The sequence below is a fragment of the Canis lupus genome, chromosome 10 (assembly GCF_011100685.1).
Source record: "Canis lupus familiaris isolate Mischka breed German Shepherd chromosome 10, alternate assembly UU_Cfam_GSD_1.0, whole genome shotgun sequence".
Lineage (NCBI taxonomy): Eukaryota > Metazoa > Chordata > Mammalia > Carnivora > Canidae > Canis > Canis lupus.
In genome coordinates this window covers 22,604,612-22,618,002 of record NC_049231.1, presented here as the reverse complement: position 1 = coordinate 22,618,002, position 13,391 = coordinate 22,604,612, and the positions used below count along the sequence as shown (strand labels likewise).

The following is a 13,391-nucleotide window of genomic DNA, read 5'->3' as shown; positions in this document are numbered from 1 at the left end:
CTTGGGCTCAGGTCATGATCCCAGGGTCCTGGGATCGAGCCCCACATTGTCATCGGGCTCCCTGCTCCACCGGGGAGCCTGCTTCTCCCTCTGCACCTCCCCTGGCTCGTGTTCTCTCTCTCTCAAATAAATAAATAAAATCCTTAAAAAAAAAATGTTGAGTGCAGCTAGACTCAGCTATGATTTACGTAATCACGGATGCACATTTAGGTGGTTCCTGTTTTCCAAAAAGACAAGCCATGTTGCAATATACTTCTACCTTATATAATAGTACAGATTGTTTTATAGAATGAGATACATAAGAAGTGGGATTGTTACCAACCCACTCTCAGAAGTGCTGTGTCAATGATGCATTTCTGACACCAGGAAGGATTTTGTGTACTTCCTCAGAGTTCAGAACAACAGGATCTGAGTCCTGGTCAGCTTCTAAACACCGATTTTTAGCAGTCCCATCATCATGACCAGTGCTAGGGCTTCCTGGCAAAGACGTGCAGTAAAGCGAAATTCAGTTTTGGCACAGTCTGCTCCCAAATCTGGCCCGATGCCTGTTTTTTGTATGGCCTGTGAGCTAAGAATGGGTTTACATTTTAAATGTTTTGAAAAAAAAAAAGATCAAAAGAAGACTGTTTCGTGATAGGCTAAAATGACGTGAGATGTAAACTTCTGGGTGCATAAATAAAGTTTTATTGGAACACAGCCACACTCATCTGCTGATGTATTGTCTGCAGCTGCAGCAGCGAACCTGAGGAGCTGTGACAGGCTGTATGGCCTGCAGAGTTGAACATATCCCCTGACTGGGCCCTCGCAGACCCCTACCCTACACCATTGCTCACTGCCCCAAAATGCCCCACCCTTCATCGTCTTCCCGGCCACCCAAAGCACAGCTCTCGTTCCCTCACTGCTCCCCAGTTAGGTGTGAGGAGGAAAGCTAAGCTTTTTATTTTATTTTTAAGATTTTATTTATTTATTCAGGAGAGACAGAGAGACAGACACAAGCAGAGGGAGAAACAGGCTCCATGCAGGGAGCCTGATATGGGACTCGATCTTGGGGCTCCAGGATCACACCCTGGGCTGAAGGCAGGCGCTAAACCACTGAGCCACCCAGGGATCCCAGCAAAGCTTTTTATTGTGCAGGCAGGTGATATATATAGCAAATTAATAATGAAAGAAATTCAGACTATGTTGTGAATGTCTAACAGACCTGGCCTCTGTTCTCCCAGCCATCTAAAAGGAACTGGCATTTTTCAAAGAACTTGCTCTCTAAAAGCTTGGGGGAAAGTCTGAGGGCTAATCTTTTATAGAAAGCTTTACCAATTCCCCTCCACAGAAGGAATCAATAATTTGGTGCCAACCTCTCACCCGTTCCTCATTCATAAAACGTTTTCAGGAACAAAGTGCAGATGTGGCTTAATTTGCCTACTATGCAAACTGACAACTCAGAGGAGTTGCTAATAGATGGAAATCCAACTTCCGTGGTCTCGAAGTTTGCTGATGGTTCCAAAATCACTGAGTAAGAGGCTGCTGATCACGGTCATCAGTGATTCATGTTTCGCTCACGTGTGGGACGGGAGAAAGCGCTACCACCAGTGTTTAAATTCCAGGCAAGTGTGGTCATCCTTTCACGCTCCTAGCGTTTACTGTGAAAATCACACGTCACTCTCTTGCCAGATTGCTCCACGAGCAAACTAATGAAACAGCACCGTCCGCAAGGCGACTTTAGACATGATGATCACAGCCCGTTTGAACATGTCGCCCCAGGGCGTGGAGAGATCGCACCCAAAACATAACCTGGGGGGAAATAGGACACTTTCTCTGTCGCTGAATTAATTATTTCTCTCCCCTCTTGACACGCTTCTGACTCTCCAGCCACTGGTGGGAGGTTGGAAAATAAGCAACGCAAGAAAACATTTCACAGGCTCCATACACCCTCCTCCTGCTCCTAGGATGAGTTCCCTTTCTTCTCCCAAAGCGCTAACGGCTGTTTTTCGTTTTTTGAAAGACATCATTTCTTTTTAGTCACATGACAGGGAGATTGGAGAAACTGCCCAGCTTTAAAACCCTCTTTAAGTGCTTGCAGAGCCGCGGGGCCCTAAGAGGTTTGTTGATAAGGAAGAGAACCCCAAAGCAGGCAAGGTAAAAATAATTCAAGTTATCCTGCCTGGAGGTGACGTTTGTTTACTTTCTCTTTTTTTTTTTTTTTGTTTGTTTGTTTACTTTCTTTTCCCGAAGACTTTATGGAGGTAGAATGGATATACGGGGAAATTTGCAAATACTCGGCGGACAGATGTACACACCTGAGTGACTACCCCACAGGGCAACACATGGAACACTCGCATTGCCCGGCGCTGCCGGGTGCCCGGATCCAGGCAAGACCCTCTCCTGCCACGGGAACCTCCCTCCACATAGCAAAGAGGTCACCTGTTCTTTTTTTTTTTAAATCTTATTTATTTATTCATGATAGACATAGAGAGAGAGAGAGAGAGGCAGAGACACAGGCAGAGGGAGAAGCAGTCTCCATGCAGGGAGCCCGACGCGGGACCTGATCCCGGGACCCCAGGATCACGCCCTGGGCTGAAGGCAGGCGCTAAACCACTGAGCCACCCAGGGATCCCTATTGAACCTCAAATATGTGCACACCTCCAGTGTGTGCCCTTGCCTCTCAACGTGACGTTTTTGAGATTCCCTGCACTCCGTCATTCTTTTTGTTTGCTCAGTAGTATTTCATTATATGAATACACCAATGGGTGTACCCATTCTCCCACCTCGTTATTTTTAAGGCTTTTTGTTCGGCTTGCCTCAGCCGAAGTGTTACGACAAATTACACCTGTGTGCCTTGCCCAGTGCGCCTGTCCGCTTACGGGAAGGACAGCAAGAATGACAGGAAGGCTTGTAATCGGGGGTGACCCAGAGCGCGCAGCGTGGGGCCCAGTCCCCGGCCAGGGCTACGGGGCACACCCATGAAATGTTTACTCCTTGTCCTTCATTAAGCTTATAAGGAACTGGCCCCTCTTTGGAAGCCACACTTCAAACGCAAAATCAAATGGTTTGCTTTTATAGGGGCAGCTGCATGTAATCTGATTTTCATGATTATTCTCCAAATGTAAAGTGTACGCAGAGCAGTGGTGTGGGCTACCTACGTGTGTCACATGCCAAGGAGTGGAAGTTGGAGTTGATGAAGACAGGAGCTAAAACCACATTTCTGCTTCTTGTTAAATTCTCTTTTTAATTAAGAACCAACACTTTCCAGCCTTCAAGGAAATATTGATGTTGCCACTCTGTAAAGTGATTTAGAAAGTTGTTTTGGTTAGACGACCCCGGAGGGAACACCGTATAAAATCCCCAGGAGCCAGGCCAAGAAAGGAGCAGAGTTTTGGGTTTTTTTGGGGGGAGCAGGGGGTCGTATTGTTGTTCCTCCTTCGTCTAGCCCTGAAAAAAATACAAATTAATCCACAGCCTAGTATTTGATTGCTATCTGTGGCACGCACGAGATAAGCCATTGCAACTAACACACCAATTTAAAATAATCTTCAAAGCCGCATTTAATAAGAGATCATTCCATTCTCCAGCCCAAAATACGCAAGGGAAATAGTGTGTGTGAATGCACACTTCGTCTTTCTGCAGAAAAGGGTCTTTCTGAGAAGTTGGTGTTTCGCATGGATTTCTTGGTAATAAATACCACACCTGCATTTAAAATATGATTGTTTCTTTTTTTAATATTTTATTTATTTATTCATGACAGACATAGAGGTGGAGACATAGGCAGAGGGAGAAGCAGGCTCGCTGTGGGGAGCCCGAAGTGGGGCTCGATCCCAGGACCCTGGGATCACGTCCTGAGCTGAAGGCAGACGCTCCGCCACTGAGCCACCCGGGCGTCCCTATGATTATGTTTCTATATGAATGATTTCCACGGAACTCCAGGAACCCTATCATGTAAGGCCCAGCAGAGTTCCTCTTACAGCTAGGAGTTGCTTGGTTGTAGTGAGTAGTCCTGCTTGAAGCAGGTGGGCAGTGTCAGGCTCAGGTATCTTCTAGAGAAATCCATTCACGGTGTAATGACATTTTTCTTTTTTTTTCAAGATTTTATTTATTTATTCATGAAAGACACAGAGAGAGAGAGAGGTGAGGGGTGGGGGGCAGAGACACAGGCAGACGGAGAAGCAGGCTCCATGCAGGGAGCCCGACATGGGACTTGGTCCCAGGTCTCCAGGATCACACACTGGGCTGAAGGCAGTGCTAAACCGCTGAGCCACCCAGGCTGCCCTGTAATGACATTTTTCAAAGTAGGATTCCACCTGTCTCTGCAGTGTTCAAATGAGCAGTTAACAAGTGAAAATGGTAAATTCTGTGCATTTGCTGGGAAGCTGGCCCACTGATGCAATATTCAAGCACTTGGTTATCTACTTGGGGGGGGGCACAGGACTGTACCCTCTGCTGCCAGTTCTCGTGGCCCAAGAAGCACAGCCATGCTCCGTTGCCCTTCCTACAGCTACCTTTCTGCTCCCCTGGGGCCTGTGGCTGTGCTGAGGGCAGCGGGAGGCTGGGGGGGTGGTGGTGTCTGTGGGCCTCCCGAGGCGCTGTGCGGCACCCCATGTATATGCTTCTCTAGCATAAACCGCCCGTTCTGTGCATCGGCTTCTCAAAGGGGCCAGAGACCCTGCCCTAGAGGACAGCTCCCTCCAGCATCCAGACGGCAGGCACTGTCTAGCCCTGACTGTGCCATGACCCCATGGGGATGTCAATAACTGAGTTCACAACTTTCTGTGTTTTCCCCAGCCTGGTCAGAGGCACCCCCAATCGGGCCTCCGAAGCCTCAGAGACCTCTGGCTTTATACTGTCCCTGACTCTGGCATCCAATTATTTTCCAAACATTGGCATCTGCAGCCCTGCAAGCTCATTCTTGTCTGTCCCTTCTCTCTGCCACTGCCTTGGTCCTTGGAGACCAGGGCTGCCCCATTTCAGGAGTTGCTGAATTAATTGCTCTCTGACCCTGGCTTTTGCTTCCATCCATCCCCTTGCATCAATCTGACAGGTCAGGTCTCCGCTCAAACCTGCTCGGTGGCTTGGGGTTCTTTGAACAGGGCACTGATCTTGTTCCCTCCACCCCAAAGGCACAGGGCACTGATCTTGTTCCCTCCACCCCAAAGGCACAGGGCACTGATCTTGTTCCCTCCACCCCAAAGGCTCAGTCCACACCAGGCCATGTGCCTTTCCTTCTTGTCACTTCGCACCCTGACCACGGTGGGGGTGGGGTGTCTGTCATTACTTAGCATTCTCTCCCCATGTCCCTCCCCTCTGCCTGCTGAGTCTTCTCTGCCTTTACTGAACAGAGGCAGAGGTGACTTTATCTGTGTCCCAGGTCAGATGGCCCTTCCTGGACTAGCCTCCTCTCCCCCAGCTTCCTGGGTCCCTAAGTGCATGACTGTGAGTCCTGTGTCAGTGCAGGTCATATGCTGTCAGGGAGGGCACATCACTGTCCCTGTGGTGTGTGCACTCCCAGAGGGAGGATAGGGCTTGGCACCCACTGCAGGACATAGACCATTGCTGAAGGCACTGAAGGAGTTAGGCTGTGTGGTGGGCACTGAGCAGCCACAAAGGTGGATGGAAAAACAGCCTAGAGCCACACTTGTGACTCAGAGTCTCCTCCCTTCCCAGGGGAGCCCCTGGGATAGCCCCGTCTCAGCCTGATTCCACCCCTTAGCCCTGGTCCCCCAGAAAACAGGGGGGACCTTACCTTAACTCTCCTGACCACTAGTCTGGGCTCCTTCCTCTTATGTCTCTGGGAATCTGTTCACCTCCCTCCTAGGTCACCTTGGTCCTGGAACTGGTGTCCAGGCTCCTGCCTTACTCTTCCATCTACTGTCCTGCTGTCAGCCACAGTCAACCTGGTGGAGCCAAATCGTTTTTGTTTTTGTTTTTTTTTTAGATTTTATTTATTCATGTATGAAAGAGAGAGGCAGAGACGTAGGCAGAGGGAGAAGCAGGCTCCCTGTGGAGACTCGGATGTAAGACTCGATCCCAGGACCGCGGGCGGGATCACGCCCTGAGCTGAAGGCAGGTGGCTCCACCGCTGAGCCACCCAGGGGCCCCTGGTGGAGCCAAATCTGATCACATCATCCTAACTCGAAAATGCTTTCTCTGCTTCCAGCACTTCCAAGGCCCGCCCTGCCCTCCTCTCCCTCCGCCCTGTCCCCTGGTCCCCCTCTTCCCTCTGCCTGAATCCAGGCCAGACCCGTTTCCTGGGCCTTCACATCGCCTCTTGGGGAACTTCTCGAGCTCCCCTAGGAGCCGGTAAGGTGTTCTGCTCGGCCCACGGTGGCTTCCTAAGGGCGGGGACCGTCCTCACGGGGCTCCCCCAGCCCCGGGCCTGGCTCTGGGTAGACGCTCAACAGGTGAACCGACTCCTGGAGCGGATGGTGGCCGCGCAGGGAGCCGGGGTGGGGGGGACCCCGCGGCACGGGGAGCCCAGCGCCTTCACTTCCCGGAGCGCGGCCGCGGCATGGAAGGGGCAGCGCCGACCTCGGGCGGCGGGCGCTGCGGGGCGGGGCGGGGCGGGGCGGGGCGGGGCCCCTCCCCGGGCGGGCGGCGAGGGCGGCGAGGGCGGCTCCCACTCGCGCTGCGCCCGCCGGGTCCCCGCGCGGCCCCCGCTCATGTCCTCCGCGCCCCCGCGCTCGCCCGCCCCGCGGCCCCGCAGGATGAAGAAGGACGAGTCGTTCCTGGGCAAGCTCGGCGGCACGCTGGCGAGGAAGAAGAAGGCCAAGGAGGGTGAGCGCTCCCCGCCCGCCCCGCGCTCCCCGCCCCGCCTCCCCGCCTCCCCGCCGGCCCCGCCCCGCCCGCCGCCTCCCCGGGCCTCTCCGGGCGGCTCCCCGGCGCCCCCGCCCCCCACCACCTCCCGGCCCGGGGCTCCGGCCTCCCCCCCCGCCCGGGCCCCCAGGACCTCCCGGCCCGCGGGGCGCGCCGCCGTGACCTTGGGGAGCGCCCTTGACCCTCGCTCTTCCTCCTCCCGGGACCTGTAAAGCCCGGCGGGGGACATCCTCGGCCCCGCGCCCCTGCCCGGCGGCTTGCAGATGGGCGCGGGCGCGGGCGCGGAGGGCGGACCTGGGTTGCGAGTGGGGGGGCCCGTCCCGCCGAGCAGGGCCCCGCGATCACCGAGCGCCCTTCCAGAGCAGCACCGGCCGCAGGCGCCGAGCTCAGCCGCGACTGGTCCCCGAGCGCGGGGCGCGGGCCGCAAGGCGGGGTCGGGGCTGTGCGGGTGCGGCCCCCAAGGGCCCCAGAGCCCCCTCCCCCTTTGGTGCTTAGGAAAATAATTCTAAAAATCTACCTGCCTCCGCTTACATTTTAAAGTTTTTGTAGAGTTGCCAGGGCTGTTAACTCCCGCAGGCCTGTGCGGCCGCGCTGCAGGCCCAGGTTCCTGAATTTTCCCTTTGTTCTGGCCGGAGATTGCTCCCCTGGGGCAGATCCCCGGTGGGTCTGGGTGAGTTGAGCTCTGGAGGAAAGAGGAGCCAAAGAGGCCGCAGAGGTCAGGCAGGAGGGGGAGACGGCCCTGGGGCTGGCCTCAGGCCCATCTCAGATCCCCAGGAAAGGAAGGACGGGAGACTGATTATCCCCCAGAAGGTCTCCTGGTGTCTCCCCAAGTGTGCATACCCGCAGGGACACTGGACCCCCCTTCCTTTCTCCCTGGGACCTGTGCATGTCTAGGAAAGTGTGTAACACTTTTACCCCTTGGGGTCATGCGTACCCCCACGCATTCCCCTTAGGGGTTTTTATGTGTGTGTGTGGGGGGGGGGGGGTTGCACTGTTGCATTTCCCATCAGGGATGCTTTTACCAGATTACTTTATTTAGTCCCCTCCCGGTAGGGCCTCATCACCCTTTAGGGGCTTCCAAATATCCCCAAACAAATTGGCCATTCCTCTATCGAGCCTTATGATTTAAGAGCCCAAACTGGCTTGCATTTGTCTCTTATCAAGTCGTACCCCCTAAACGGAGATGATAAATGACGTCACGCTTCTGTGTCATCCCTGCTGCGTTGGTGATGTGTGTCCTCACCTGTAGTGACGTCGCCCTTTGCCAGAAGACATTTCGGGTCCTCTTCATGACTTGGGACGGTTACAGGCATAAATGATACTTCCCTCTCACAATTTGTTCAGCCTCGGAAGAAAAGGTAGCCAGGACTCTTGCTTTCGAGGAACGGGGAGTCCGCTGTGATGGTTAAACAGACCGGAAGCACTATGATACCGTGCGCTCAAAGAACACGTGAAAGTGAGGCCGATGGAGAAGCGCGCAGAGCAGGTCATGCTTGGGTTGAGATCAGAAGGGACCAGGGAAAGAAATCTGCCACAGGATAGCAAGTAAGGGGAATGTTCTGGACTGTTAGGGCTTTTTATGGGGGACATTTACGCCCATGGAATATGAAGAACACACGCCTGAAGTAACAGACTGGTCCCAAAGTGAAATGCTTCTTGCCTTTGCTTTTAGGAGCTAGTGTGTGTCTAGTAAATCAAAGGCCAGTCTGGTCTGATGTCGGTGCACCAAGAATCCCAGTCCAGGGCATCCTGTGGTGAATAGCGTGGACAGGAAAACAGCAGCAGTGCTGTTGGTGATTTTGCGTGTGAGCTAGCTGGCTCCCCTGCCTTGGTTCTCACAGTTCGAGTGCCTGGTACACGTGGGGGTTCCCCCGTACAAACAAAAGGCTGAAAACCCCGTTTGGGCTCAGACGCAGGAATCAAGGGGGCACAAAGCTGGGCTTGGAAGGGCTTAGTGGCTTCCCACTGGTCTTCTGGGAAGTGGGTTGCAGAGATGCAGAGGCTGGATAATGAGATGCTGAATAATTGAGAGCTGTCAGTACTCCAGCAGGCCTGTGGCCTTGGCGGCTTGCTCTCCTGATCTCTGTGCTGTTCCTGCAGCTTGTGAGCTGGGACGGGGCTGGCCCAGACTTTGGGCCCCAGTGGGAAGGCACTCATTTGCCTACCATGGAACCCTCAGGAAGAGGGTGGGTGCTCAGAGATGGTTAGGCACTGCCAGGTGCAGGGGTTTCATTTTCTGGTTTGTTAGAAGTCGGCGGTGAGTTCAGGAGTGTGGGTGGTGGGGAGGCCCCTGTAAGGGAGGGTGTGAAGATTCCGGGAGGTTAGGGATTCTGGGAGCCTGCAGGCACTGGACTCCGCTCCCCCCCCAACCCCGAATCGGCAGAGCTCATGGTTGGGACAAGGCATGGAGGAACTCCGGGTGACAGTCCTGTCATCTTCAGGCGAGATCATTTTAGGAAATGTGTGGCCCCTGGGGGTTGGAGGAAGCGATGCAGGAAGTTCCCCGGGGATGAATTCAGGGCGTGATTAAGGCTGATGTTCTCTGGGAGGGAACCACTTTGTGTCACATGGTGGCCCGGTTTAGGAAACAGAACTATGAGTAACTGTGGACATCGGAAAGTGTGGGAAGAACGCTTGAAAAACCCCACAGCTCCCCGTGCAAGGCCCAGAGACTTTCAGGAGCAGCTTTATTAAAAGCTGGCTTGGTTGCACTGGAGCTGGGCAGAGCGGGCGTGGAGGGCAGAGTCCCCTCGCCAGGTCCCCCGGGTCCCTCAGGTCCCCCCCCCTCAGGACCACAGATGGAAGCCTCAGAGGTGCAGCGGGCCGGGGGCCACCCCAGGGGCCGCAGCTGCCATGCGAAGTCCCGAGAGGTGTGCAGCCGGCTCTGGGGAGCCAGGGTGGCCCTGGATGGAAGGGGCCCCGTGGAGGGCCCCCTCCCGACCCCCGTCCTGCTCTGAGGACCTGCCCTCATCACAGACCCCAGCCACCAGAGCCGAATCTGGAGGCTCTTTCTGTCCCTTCTTTCTGAGCAAAGAAAGCATGTAGGAAGTTCCTCTTCTGTGTGTGTGTGTGTGTACGTGTGTGTACGTGTGTTTTCGTAAATGTACTTTGTTAGAGCCGTCTTAGGTTCCCTTCCCTGCCCCCTTAATGACACGCAGCATCTTTTCATGTGCTTATGTGCCATCTGTACGTCCCCTTTGGTGAGGTGTCTGTTCAGATCTTTGGCTCATCTTGAATCAAGTTGTTTGATTTCTTAGTGTTGGATTTTAAGAAATCTGTGTACTTTAGATGCAGATCCTTTCTCAGATGAGCCTTCTGTGGGGTCCCTTGTCCCAGTCGGTGGCTCGTCCTCTGCTTCTCTCCTGGAGCATCTCCCAAGTGTCGGCCTCAGAAGCATCGATCAATGACAAGATAGCGATGGAGCCTGCCCTGGGGATCGAAATCTCAAGGGATCACGAGGTGGCTGCGAGCTTGAAGGTTGAGAGTATTACGTTTCTTTTCTTTCAGTAACTTGCAGGAGAGGATCTCTACACCACCTTTGTTAACCTCGGTGATCCCCTCGGCTTTTGCGGAGCGATCAGCTGTGTTGATGCTGCGTAGACCCCAGCACAGCCCACGTAAACGCTGCTCTGTAATAGTAGTCCCTAATGTAATAATACCTGGACCGAGATGCTCTGTAATTTAGCCCTGCGAGGTAGGAATTTTTACCTACATGCAAGGTCTATGCAGGGTGGAATTTCCCCCTCATTTTCAAGTTGAGAAAACACAGCCTTACCCAGTAGCCGCCTCATGGGTTTAAACCAGTGGTTCTCACCTGGTTAGGTGTATGAGTGGCTGGTGGTTGTGCCCCCAGGGGACATGGCGGTGTCTGGGGACATGTTGTGTGGTCACGACTGGAGGTAAGGGTGCTCCTGGCATCTGGTGGGTTCGGGGCCAGGAATGCTATGAGCATCCCCCAACACAGCTTGTGTTGTCACAACACACAACAGTGAATTATTGGCCCCAGGTGTCCCATAAGAGTGCCCAGGGGGACGCTTCCTGGGGTGTCTCAAGAACTTCAAGTAGCCTGAAGTGGTGACAAAGCTACTCCAGGCCCTCAGCCCCAGGAGTCCAGAAGTGCCCAGAGCCCCACTGTGAACCTCCCTGGCCTGGGGCTCAGCATCTGGGGCTCTCTGTTCAGTTTCTTAAAGGGGAGAATCTGGGATCACACGCTGGGTCCTGGGGACCAGTCATAGCCTCTGGGGGAGCGGGGTCCTGGCGGGGGGCAGAATGCCAGAGTGGGGAGATGTGTGAGAGCTGCTACCTAGAAGAAATGAATTTTCAAATTTCCTGAAAGCTCAGAGGGATGCAGCCGGGTTCTCCCCAGAAGCGGGAGGTGAAGGCTGTTCCTCTCTCCCGGGACGCAGAAGGAGGAGATGCCCCTGACTTCAGGCCTAAGGTCACAGGTAAAGGAGTCTTTTCCTGTGCTCACCTGGCCAGCAGGGAGCTGTCGGTGGGCATGGTGGCCCCGGGCCTGTCCTCGGAGCTGGCGACCGTGACCTGTGGGAGACACACAACCTGGACATGGTTCTGGGTTCCGGCTGGAGGAAGTGGTCCCCTGGTTGCACATAAAGGAGAGCTGGGGATTTGCCAGAGGAGAGTGTTCAGTACGGGGCTTCCCGCTGGGCGCCCTGGAGGAGACCCCAGCGAGTTCCTTTTGGGGAAGTGCAGGCAGTTCACGGTGGCTGGGCTGTGGTGTGGCCTGCCGGTCATGCCATGACCGTTGTTACTTGAGAAGGTCTGGAGGCCTCTGTGGGTGCAGTGGGCGGGCGGGCATCCAGGTGCAGGTGCAGGTGCAGGCTGGCTTCCCCTAGGCAGTCAGTGGGTCCAGAAGAAGCTAGATTCCCAGCTGCATTCCGGGGACCATGAGGCAGGAGCAGCTACAGGAGTAATGGCCCTCCCCTCTAAGAATGAAGACATTCTGCATGAGAACAGATTAGATGACACCTGCCTTCCCTGCCCAGGCCCCAGCTCCCACGAGTGCGGGCAGACGTGCAGGGCTGACACACTGGGATAAGTGGTAGTTTGCAGCTGGTTCATTCAGGACATTTTGCAAACTTTGAAGTGACTTCTATGTGCTGGTTTTTTTGTTTTGTTTTTTTAAGATTTTATTTATTTATTCTTGAGAGACACAGAGACAGAGAGAGGCAGAGACACAGGCAGAGGGAGAAGCAGGCTCCATGCAGGGAGCCCGATGCGGGACTCCATCCCAGGACCCCGGGATCACACCCTGAGCCGAAGGTAGACACTCCACCACTGAGCCACCCAAGTGCCCCATACATGCTGTTTTATAGCAGATCTCAACAGCCCTCCGATTTACCTTTTAAAAATAAAACTGGAATAGTGTCTTTGTGGCAGCATACAGGAAAAGGATCTGTCCTGAGTTTGGTCTCTTTGGCCGGGGAAGTAGGACTCTTGGAATTCTTTGCATTTCCGGGCGCACACGTGATCACTTTGGTGCTCTATAGGATGCTTAGAACATTAAGTGCAGGTCATGTTTGAGGTCAGCTGGCCTCTTAACCTCGAGAAGGGAAAGAGTGGCTGGTAAGACCATGGAAGGACATAAGTAGGTGAGGACCAGGGCCACATACAGTGTGGGTTCTAGAACGGTCTCTTATAAGAGAAGCCAGTGGAGGTCCTGTTGGGATCCATCAGGCCTGTGAGGTTCTCTGCAGAACCTGCCATGGTGGAGACAGGCAGTTCCACATCCCTTTCTCCAGATCCAAATGCCTCTTCTTTGAGGTGCTTCTGTCGGTGGGAGCAGCTGGTAGTCGGGGAGTAAATGCGCTGTCAGGTCAGCTGTGTCTCCGCTCGGCTCCTGGATTGTAACATCTCTGGGGAGGTGGGGTTGGAAATCACTGGAAACCACTGTTCTGTTTTTCCTTTCTCTGGCCAAGAGGAAGCGACTTTCAGGGGAGCTTTTGGTGTGGCTTTGTGAAATTTCCTTTGATTATTATCCTGATCACAATCTTCAAATCCAGCATTTCTCCTTGTTCCACTGTTGCTGGGTAGGGAGGGGGCGGGGGGGCGGCATTTACAGGAGAAACACACGTAGGCACCTCAGCGCGTGCCACACTGGGCTTTTTGTCTCGGTGGCCCACTCAGATCTCTTGGGATCTTTGCTTCTGTAAGAAAGGGAAACTGATCCCGGGCCCAGAGCAATGACTTTCTTGTTCCCTACCTTTCTGTCCTGAGGCCTCTTTAGGAACGGCTAAGCCCCGTGTGGTTCCAGCATCTCGGCCATCCCTGCACGGGCCCAGCAGAGTCAGGGCGCCCTGGCAGCCCCACACTCATTAGACGAGCTCTGCTTTGAATTCCCGTCTCAACTCCTTGGAATTAATATTTATCACACATCTGGAACTTGCTCACCATCACACTCCCTGTCCGGTCGTCAGAATAATGAAGGGATCTTTCTAGGGCCTAGCTGGCTAAGTGCTTGCTGTGAGCGGTTTTTAAGTGCTCCGAGTCATCGATCTTCGGCTGCTGCGGTTGGCAAAGGGCAGGTAACTTTACCTAAGGATTTTCTTGTGTTCAGATGGGTGGTGCCGTTG

General features: G+C 54.1%; 1 protein-coding gene across 2 annotated transcripts in view; it reads left to right on the top strand.

Moving 5' to 3' along the window:
• The first annotated feature begins 6,586 nt into the window (after window positions 1-6,586).
• PARVB (parvin beta) overlaps window positions 6,587-13,391 on the top strand; it is a 97,538-nt gene continuing 90,733 nt past the window's right edge. Inside the window, exon 1 of one of the 2 annotated variants that reach the window (XM_038550264.1) lies at window positions 6,587-6,762. In XM_038550264.1, the coding sequence (XP_038406192.1) occupies window positions 6,648-6,762 (115 nt within the window). In that variant the 5' untranslated portion in view covers window positions 6,587-6,647. Of the gene's footprint in view, window positions 6,763-12,953; window positions 13,344-13,391 lie in introns of those variants that run through there. The other variant, XM_038550267.1, reaches the window with a different exon arrangement.